This window comes from Acanthisitta chloris, unplaced genomic scaffold (assembly GCF_000695815.1).
Source record: "Acanthisitta chloris isolate BGI_N310 unplaced genomic scaffold, ASM69581v1 scaffold15137, whole genome shotgun sequence".
In the NCBI taxonomy this organism is placed as follows: Eukaryota; Metazoa; Chordata; class Aves; order Passeriformes; family Acanthisittidae; genus Acanthisitta; species Acanthisitta chloris.
This window is the reverse complement of record NW_008683277.1, coordinates 1-10,283: the sequence shown is the minus strand read 5'-3', so window position 1 is coordinate 10,283 and position 10,283 is coordinate 1. Positions and strand designations below refer to the sequence as shown.

Here is a 10,283-nt window from a genome sequence, read left to right as displayed (position 1 = left end):
CTGAACAGCTCCTCAGGGCAGTGGTCACAGCCCCAAGGCTGACAGAGCTCAGGGAGAGTTTGGCCAATGCTCTCAGGCACAGGGAGCATTGTTGGAGTGTCCTGGGCAGGGACAGGAGTTGGACTGATGATCCTTGTGGGCCCCTTCCAACTGTGGATATCTTCTGTGATTCTATGACTCTGAGCTCTGCCATTTGGGGTAGTAGTGGCCACAACTGCATCAAACCAAACCTTGTTGGGGTGACAAGGCCACGATGGATCAAGACCCTTTCCCAGTGTCCATGACTGGACCTATCCTTGCCCAGGGAGGTTGTGTTTGGGGTCAGCTCCATGGGTGTGAGTCTGGAAACCTCCTGCAGACCCACAGAGAGCTGTGAGCTGGGGAAAGCAACCCCTGTGAGTGCCAGAGGCCTCTAAAGGGACAGATTTTTCTGAGGACAGTGGTCTCCACCATCCCCTGTGTGCTGGGCTGTCCACGCTCCCTGCAGACCGATCAGAGCTGCTGTGCTGTAAATGAGGTTGAGTCCTCTTGCCATGGATTAACTGAGCACTGCTTGCCAGTGCAGCAGCCTGAAATCCATGACTTGGACAGCAGGTAGCCCCAAAATCCCCATTGGTTTGCTGCCCTAGCCAGGTTGGTGTCTGAATGGCTGGTCCTGCCTCCACTGACAGAATATGTATAACCAGTATCTCTGGCAGGCAGAAGATCAATAGTGCAACTCAGTGTTCCTGCCAGGCTGCTGCTCTGCACACGTAGGAGGCTGGAAATGAGCCACAGAGCTCTTGGTCACATCCAGTAGTGTGCTGAAGAATGGGATTAGCATCCACTAATGAGGTGCCTGGCTCTGCTCTGCTGGCACTGCTGCTCCTCTGCCCCCACTAACCAGTAACCAGTCCTGGGCAGGGGCCTGGGGAGGTGTGGATTAATATGTCCTAAAGGAAAAGAATCATAGAGTCATCGAGGTTGGAGGAGACCTCTAAGATCAAGTTCCCCCATTGACCTGTCACTGCTGGAACCCCTAAACCCTAAACCAGATCCTGCAGGGCCGCATCCAGATAGCTCTCAAACACCTCCAGGGATGGTAACTCCATCACTTCCCTGGGCAATATCCCTGTGCCTGAACACCCTCACAGAGAAAAAAAATTCCTAACATTTGATCTAAAGGATTAAAAATATATGATTGCACATAGCAGTTGTGGGATATTAGGAAGAGATTTTTTATGGAGAGAGTTATCAGACAGTAGAATGTGCTGCCCAGGGAGGTGGTGGATTCCCCATCCCTGGAGGTTTTCAAGCTGAGACTGGATGTGGCACTTAGTGCCATGGGCTAGTGACCACGGGAGGGTTGGACTGGATGATCTTGGAGGGCTCTTCCAACCTGGTTGATTCTATGATTCTATGATTCACCACCAGAGCCATGACTTGGTGCTCAGCAGCCAGTGGAAGCTGGTCAGAAACACTTTTCTTGGTGATGCAGTGAGGGCAGTTGCATTCCTGTAAAGATGAAGCTTTGTGACCCCTGGAGTTGATAATACCACACTTCCCCCTGATTTATCTTCTGTGTCTCACCTCACTGCCTGTTTTCTGCCTGTCTAGGGGGTCATGAGCTGGAGCAGATGCAACTCATCCTGGAGACAATCCCTGTTATCCACCAGGAGGACAAAGAGGAGCTGCTGAAGGTGATGCCCACGTTCATCAACAGCACGTGGGAAGTGAGGAAGCCTCTGCGCAAGCTGCTGCCTGAAGTGGACAGTGAAGGTACCACAGTGCCCACTGGTTTGGGCAGTGTTCCTCCCAGGACTTCCCCTGGCTGATGTGTTTTCAGACCTGTTTCCCTGGGATGTCACAGGAGTTGCCCTCAAAGGCCAAGTGCATGAACACCTAGCTCCTCTTGGAACCTTGTGTGAACCTCTAAATGACCTAAAGTGGGGGTTTTTTTCTGTAGGCAAGCGAATTAATTCGCCCAGGATTGGTATTTGGAGAGTGTCCCTCTGTATCTTTTGCTTTTCTTATTGCTTTATCTCCTTCTGAGGCTTTGCTCTGGGTGAGGACTCAGATACCTGGGGGTTTGCAGAGCATGGCACACCTCACACATCCCCACTGCTGTCCCTGGGTCCTGCTCACCATCAGCCAGGGAGGGTGTGAGGTGAAGGACAGCACTTGTCATGCTGTAGCTTTCTCACAGGTAGCTCCCAAGGGTGAAATAATCTCCAGCTCTATTCCAAGACTCCCTGAAGGGGCATCCCTGCCTTCCTGTGCCTCTCCTCAAGCGAAGGTTCGAGCCCAGAGGTTCTTTTCAAGGCCTGTTTGTTTTTTTGCTGAGCTTTCTGCGTGCACACCGTTGCACAGCAAGATACATCCTCTTACCTCACAGCAATCCGAGCTCCCAGAGATGGTTGGTATAAACAGGAACATTGTCCAAGTCCTGAGGTATTTCTAGGGGTTAAGCTGGACCTGGCCACCTGGTTTTGGGAAGACATCCAGACCACGCTCAGCTGGTGCTCACTGGTGTAACTCTTTGTTCTGAGACACAGAATCATGGAATGACTCTATGTTAAGGGGTTGGAATGGGCCTTAGAGATGATCCAGCCCCAAGCCCCTGCCCTGGGCAGGGACATTTCCCACCAGAGCAGATTGCTCAAGACTTTATCCAGCATCTGTATGGGCTTGGCAGTGTGATACCCATCATCCCGAGGTACCCAGGACCACATCATCCTCTGGCAGGCAGGAATGGATTTATTCCCTGCCATTACTGCAGGAGGAAAGGTCACCTGTGCCCCTGACATAATTCATTGTCATTTTCCTGCCTCTCTGACCTGTAATACATTGCAGTGTATGATTTGCAGTATGTCATTCCACCATGCAGTCAGTGACCTTATGAGGCTATTGATTCCCTCCTACTTAATTAGTCCAAGTGGTGAAATAATCTCGGGGGAGACAATTGGATAGTGGTTAATGTTTAAGCACTGAAGCAGTAGGTTTGGCTGCCCTTTCTGCTGAGTGGTTTCTGCCCCTAAAGAAACTGTCTCAGTCACAAAAGTGCACTTTTATTTTGGGATGTTTCTGATGGTGTGTGGTAAAGTTGTGTCTGAAGAAAGGCATGTTCCTGTTTGCAGTGTCTGAAGTCAAAGGGGCTTTCCTATGCACCAAGAAAATAAGCAATGACTTTGGTGACCTCAGTAAAAGGAACCAATCAAAGAAGACACAACCAACCCTCTGTGTTTAGATTTAATTCTGTTTATTTTAACTTCACTTAAGACTTTCTCCTTCATCATCATGAAGACTGAATGTTCTGAGTTGGAAGGGACCCACAAGGATCATCCAAGCTCAGAGGAAGAGTTTGTGCACCACAATCTCTCAAGTCCTGTTAGTGGGTGAAATAATTTCATAGTGCTGGAGTAAATCTAATCCACTTCAGGTGCCCATGAAGGTGTGAGATCAGCTGTCTGAAATGCAGCACACTTGTCAGATGGGTCTGAGAGCATGGAATCAAATCCCAGCACCACCCAAAGGCTTCTGGTGTTTGCCTTGAGCGTTCTGCCCGAGATCTCAGCGCTGGGCACAGCACACCCACAGCCTGTGGAGGTGTGTGAGGCTCTCAGTCCCTTCCCCTGCAATGCTAGGTGAGGTGACACCTGAGGGCTGCAGGATTGCTCTGCTGCAAGCTCACAGCTCCTGTGAGAGGTAGATGGATGCAGCAGGGACAGCAGTACCTGATTTAGGTGCACACGCGGTGTGACCCTTAATTCCTTCCTTGCCTCGATGGGATTTATTACGGAGGTTTCACAAAGCTCATCCTGGAGCAGAAGCTGTTATTGCTCCTGAGGAGTCAGTGAGCTTGTTTCTCTCTGCTTCACAGCTATTGATTTCCTGGAGAAAATCCTGACATTTAACCCCATGGATCGACTGACGGCCGAGATGGGTCTGCAGCATCCTTACATGAGTCCATACTCCTGCCCCGAGGATGAGCCAGTGTCTCAGCACCCGTTCCGCATCGAGGATGAGATTGATGACATTTTGCTGATGGAGGCCAACCAGAGCCAGATGTCCAACTGGGACAGGTACAGTACCCAGGGATGGGCCAGAGATCAAACCATGGCTTAAATTCTTGAGGCAGGACTTGACTGTATCAGGAACAGTGTGGTCATCAGGACCAGGGAGGTGATTCTGCCCCTGCACTCGGTGCTGGTGAGGTCACACCTTGAATACTGTGTGCAGTTCTGGGCCCCTCAGTTCAGGAGGGACATTGAGGGGCTGGAGCAGGTCCAGAGCAGAGCAACGAGGCTGGGGAAGGGACTGGAGCACAAGTGGCATGAGGAGAGGCTGAGGGAGCTGGGGGTGTTCAGCCTGGAGAAGAGGAGGCTCAGGGGAGACCTTAGCACCCTCTGCAACTCCCTGACAGGAGGTTGGAGTCAGGTGGGGGTTGGTCTCTTCTCCCAGGCAACAGCAGCAGGACAAGAGGGCACAGACTCAAGCTCTGCCAGGGGAGGGTTAGGTTGGATCTTAGGAAGAGATTTTTTGTGGAGAGAGTGCTCAGGCATTGGAATGTGCTGCCCAGGGAGGTGGTGGATTCCCCATCCCTGGAGGTTTTCAAGCTGAGACTGGATGTGGCACTTAGTGCCATGGGCTAGTGACCATGGTAGGGTTGGACTCAATGACTTTAGAGGTCTCTTCCAACCAGGTTGATTCTATGATTCTATGACTGGTGAGTCTCCTACCTGCTCTTGATTGGATTCCATCAAACATGTTCCAGAGCTATGAAAAACACCTTCTTTTCCTTCTTCATGCCATACTGTAATTCCAGAGCAAGCTGGCACAAGAGGTACATCACTGATTGCTACAGGATGTAGGTGTTGAGCCTGCACATCCCAGTTCTGAGTGCCTTTCTGCTCTTGGTTTTGTTCACAGCCTGTACTGTCTTCATTTGAGTGTGACTCTGTGGCTCTTTCGTCTGTCCTCTCTCCCTGTAGCAGAGGTTATAAAATAATGTCACTCTTGTACCTTTTGGGGACAGAGCCTGATTTGGAGCTCTATATTTGTCACTTTTCAAGGTGCCTGAGCCCCAGAGGCAACAGGTCTGGGGGGTCTGGTAAAAAATCCTTAGCTCTGTTGACATTTAAGTGGTTTGCTGAAAGTCATACAGGAAGTTTAGAGCAGATCAAGGCTTTGAGCTGAGGTTTCACATGTTCTAGAGGATTAATCCAATTCCTGAGCCAGTCCTGGAGCAGGTAGGGCGAAATAAGCAGCTAAGAAGGTTCATTTTTCTATAGAGCTCCTTCCAGCTGAGCAGGATGAGCTGCCTGAGGATGCCTGCAGCATTGTTCCTTTCTGTGTAACACTTTAATCTCTTTGCCTTCTTAATCCACTGCATTTCACCAGCATTGAAAGCATTACCTAAAGAAATCCCTTGCCTTCACTGCTATTAATCTCTTTGCCTGACTGAACAAGTGTCACCTGGAGGCTGGAGGGGACAACCAGGTCAATTAGGCAGAGAGGAAAGCTGGAAGCTTTTCTCAGGACATCTGTCTTCTGTGTATCCCCACAGCTCCAGCATCCCTGCCAGTCATAGTCCCCAAAGCAGCAAATCAGTTGCTGGAGGTCACCTTGTCACCTTTCTGTCTCTTGGCTTTCTTGGTGAGACACAAGGAACGGCGACCGAGACTGTCTGTCCTCCACACAGCTGGGCACATCTGCCATAGGGCCATAAATCTTGCAGCTGAGTGTTTTGGAGACAGGAGACGATTTTGCCTCTGTGTTGTGGGACACCTGAAGAGCATTTTATTGCTGTGACAGAGCCCAAGTACCAGGGATAACATGTTCTTCGAAGGCAGATCAGGTAGGAACTAGTAAATTAGATGTCACCGTGAAGACCAGGGCTAAGAATGGGTCTTGTCAGGTAATTGCAATCAAGGGAGCTCAACTGGCTTGAGAAGAGTTGTCACTTAGCAAGGTGACCCTCAGGGATGCCCTTGGTCCCTGACATCAGGATAAACTGGTGATGTCTTTGTGAGGATTTAAGCTCATCCCTTTTAAGGCACCTAACAAGGAGCCAACGACCAAACAACTCACACCACCTGTGTATGGGCTGAGGGACAGTTTGATGACTAATGCTGTTAATTACAGAACAACAGAATCAATCAGGGTGGAAAAGACCTCTGAGATCACCAAGTCCAGCCTATGACCTAACACCACCACGTCAACTAGACCGCGGCACTAAGTGCCACGTCCAGTCTGTCCTTAAACTCCTCCAGGGGTGGTGACTCCACCACCTCCCTGGGCAGCACATCCCAGTGTCTAACCACCCTTTCTGGGAAGAAACTCTTCCTCACGTCCAACCAATTGCGCTTTAATCCCAAGCGGAGGGAAGGTGACGAAGGACTAAAGGAAAGGCCCAGTTGGTTTGGTTGTTGGCCTTTTGTTCCTGCTTCTGGTCCCAGTTCAGGCTCTGGGTAAATTGCTCACCCCTCTGCATTTTTAACACCCAAGATAAAGGTCTCTCATACTAACGAGATGTGAGAGATCTGCAGGTAAGTGGCAAATTAGCAAGAAAAAGGCAAAAGTAGCAGCAGCAGTGTTGGTTTGGGCGCTGGTGTTTCCAGCAGAGCCGTTGCCTGTGCTTCTCACGGCACCGTGTCTTTCACAGGTACCACGTCAGCCTCTCCTCGGATGTGGAGTGGAGACACGACAAACACCACGAGATGGATGAGGTTCAGCGTGACCCCCGGGCAGGGTCGGAATCCACCGCTGAGGAGGCACAGGTTGATCCACGGAAATACTCCCAGAGCAGCTCGGAGAGGTTCCTGGAGCTGTCCCACTCATCCATGGACCGAGTGTTTGATGCGGATTGCGGGAAGTCGTGTGACTACAAAGTGGGGTCACCTTCCTACCTGGACAAACTGCTGTGGAGGGACAGCAAACCCCATCATTACTCAGAGCCCAAGCTGATCTTGGATTTATCCCACTGGAAAAGAGCAACCATAGCACCTGCAGCTGAGCTGTCGCTGGAAGAAGAGCCTTCCAACCTCTTTCTGGAGATCGCTCAGTGGGTGAAGAGCACACAGGTGGGGCTCGAGTGCCCCAGCTCTCTCCCAGAGATTCAGGAGCGCAGCCTGCCCTCCTCTCCTCACCACCTCCACAAGGAGCCCGCAGAGGTGAGCGGCGAAACAGACCCCGAGTTCAACCTGGATGTCTTCATCTCCAGAGCGCTGAAACTTTGCACAAAACCCGAGGATCTTCCAGACAACAAGCTGAATGAAATCAACGGCGCCTGCATCTCTGAGCACCCCAGTGAGATTGTGCAGACAGAGGTGTACCAGAAGGAGAGGTGGTGAGGGACCCTCCCCGTGTCTCCCTCTCCCTCTTGGATGACGTGCCCATCGTCCAGGGCTGAGCGGCTTCCGACTGTCACCAAGCATCTGTTTTTTACACGGTACGGAATGCCTTTTCCTGCAAAGGCCAGCACAAACCACATGCCCCTTTTGATGCCTTAGAAGTCCTTCTAAGGGGATCAAGAGGTGTGAATGAAATACTGACTTTCTTATACTGCCTTAACACTCTTGCCTTGCAATCTCTGGGACCTGTTTGAAACTTAGATGTACAAGGGGAAAAAAAATGACGGTACATGGTAAGTTCGCAAACAGAAGTCAAATCAACTTGTTTTCGTTTCTTTTTCTATAGCAACTTAGAATGACAAGGGCAAAATCAGCATTTTCAGTGTGGTCAGACACCCTCCTGGTTTGGCAGGTTCCCAAAACTCTGAGCTCTGAGCTCCTCTGAGGCACCTGTGTGAGCACAGGTAGGGAGAGAAGCAATGCCAGGCAGTGTCTGTGGCTGACTGCCGGTCAGCAGAGGGTGGAACTAGAGGTAGAGTTTGTCCATCAGACATGAAATAACTCTTAGGGGATGTTAACGGGGAAGAAACTTGACCTACAAAATATGAGCCACTTAGGGGATCACTTTGTTTTTTCTGGTGGGAAGGCAGAATTTTTTTGCTAGGCTCATTCTCCTCGTTTGCTTTCCCACACCTACACTTTCCCTTCTGTTGCCGTGGGGTAGATCTGAGGTCTCTGAGGACTTAGGAGGCTCCACACGATGCATTTCAGTGTCACAACCTGGTGCTGTGAGTCCTGCCTTGGGACCAGCAATTTCCAGTGGTAAGGGCTGGACAGGAGCTGAGAGCTAGAAACAGAGTGACCCATGGTGTGGTGCTGCCTGGGCCCAGCAAGGGCACCCACCTCTGCTACTGAAAACAGGAGCTAAAGTACTACTGTTGTGCCTCCTGACAAAGATGCTGTGAGGAAAACAACAGCCTCTGTGGCATCAGATTCACAAGGGGCCACTTTGCTTCCAGCTCCTTTGGAAGGTGTGTAAATAGACAACGACACAGCTGATCTACTGTAACTCTGGTTTTCATCCACACTTCTGAGCACCTTAAGCATTAATCAGCTAACGAGGGTTCGTACGTGGGAGAAATGTTCTACACTTACCTTTAATCAAACTCAGCGGTTGGTTTTTTTTTTTTTTAGGGGGAGAACCTGTAAATAGTGTCCTAAAAGCCAAGTCTCTGCTTTCCTTGCCATCGTGTCCCTGTGCTGCCCAAGCCCAGGGACAGAGGAACTGCTGTACTTAGCAACTCCAAGGTCCATATTTAACTATTCCCACATGAAGTATTTGTACCCTTTTAACAAGAAATCTACTAAACGCTCTGAGCTGTGAAGAAAACTCATGTGAGACTTAGATAACTTAACAGCAGCATTTACTGTATTAACCCTGATTTCTCTTCTTGGTGGGATCAGGTGCAGGTTTAGCTGTAGAAGAGCTTGTGCTAAGCCTTGGCAAGCCCCAAAACGTGTTCCTGTTGTGCAGGTCTCACCTTAGGCTGAGTAGCAGAGTAGGTGTGAAGGCTGCCAGCTGTGTGGATGGGAGGGATGGGATGCACATCCTGGGGCAGGGCTGGGGAAGGCAAAGCCCTTGGAGAAAACATCTGGTAGGCAAAGCCATTGGGCTCTGGTCTTCGCTTCGAGCGTTTGGCTGTCTCCCCAGAGTGGTTTAGAAAGGCGAAACGAGGCAGAAACAGAGGGTTGGTTTCCAGTGTGTCACAGGTAATTGATATACCTCAACTCAAGCTCAGCACTTTGGCTGGTGGTGGGAGAGATTCAGACGCCGGGAAGCAGATGGAGCAGCTCCAGTCCCAGCTCCCTGCCCGTGGTCCCGCGCAGCTTTGCCGTGCACCCAGCAGCAGCCAGCAGAGGCTGGGAATGGGATTGCAGGGCTGGAGTGAGTGTGTGCTGAGAGGAGGAGGGGGTGGCAGCAGCCACAGTTGTGCCCCGTCCCTCCCTGGAGCCACCCAGAAGAGGAGCTGACCGCGCTAACCTCCGGCGGGAGACGCACTGGGAACTGGATGTTTGGGAGCTGGTGGAGCTCAGACCTGAGGGATAAGATCAGCAGTGTGAGAGAGCTGACTGATAAAACTCTCCTCTGGCCTACCCACCTGTTTGCTGCTGTTGGGTTAGACACGGAGACGCCGACACGAGCCATCGGCGGGGGTCCAACCACCGCCGGGTGTTTCTTTTTTTTGCGCCGGCGTTTTCCTCGGTCGCCACGTCCTCTGGAACCAGAAGCCATTTTTCCTTGGGTTGTTACGTCTTCACCAGAGGCCCAAAGGACTGTTTATTGTGGCCACGTGAAAGGAACAGTTTTGCTGTTGAATATTGTCTCAAGGGCCCACAGTTAAGGTGTAATATTAACTCCGCAAGGAGCAAACGGAGCGTGTTGCCTCCGCTCGGACTTTCCATCTCGCTTTGTGAGCTGTTATTTAATGTTGTTCCAAAACCTCAGCGTCACATGCTGGTAAAGGGGATAATGAGAGGGATGGCTTTACTTTGTTACCTGAGTGTGCTCAGCTAATCACAAGCCAGATCTGCTTCTCATCTACAACAATAAAACGTAAGGCCTGAGCCTTCCATGTGTGGTGGAGTGTGGTTATTTCGCTTGTTGTGAGGCTTGTGGTGCCACAGAATGTTAAGAGATTGGAAAGGACCTTAGAGACCACCCAGCCCCAACCCCCTGCCCTGGCCAGGGACACCTCCCAGCAGAGGTTGCTCAAGGCTCTATCTAACCTGGCTGTGAACACTGCCAGGGGCCTCCCTGGGCAACTTGGCACAGTGTCTCACCACCCTCAAAGACAGGAATTCCTTCCCAATATCCCATCTGTCCCTCCCTCTGGCACTGGGAAGCTATTCCCCCTTGTCCTGCCTTCCATCCCTGGTCCCAGGTCCCTCTGC

General features: G+C 51.0%; 1 protein-coding gene across 1 annotated transcript; it reads left to right on the top strand.

The window, feature by feature from the left end:
* Positions 1-1,596: 1,596 nt before the first annotated feature.
* MAPK4 (mitogen-activated protein kinase 4) lies at positions 1,597-7,331 on the top strand (the record flags this gene model as incomplete). The annotated part of the gene is made up of 3 exons (XM_009078882.1): positions 1,597-1,758; positions 3,860-4,061; positions 6,644-7,331. Coding segments are annotated over 3 exons (1,052 nt in total), but the record flags the coding sequence as incomplete, so codon positions are not given.
* Positions 7,332-10,283: the final 2,952 nt, after the last annotated feature.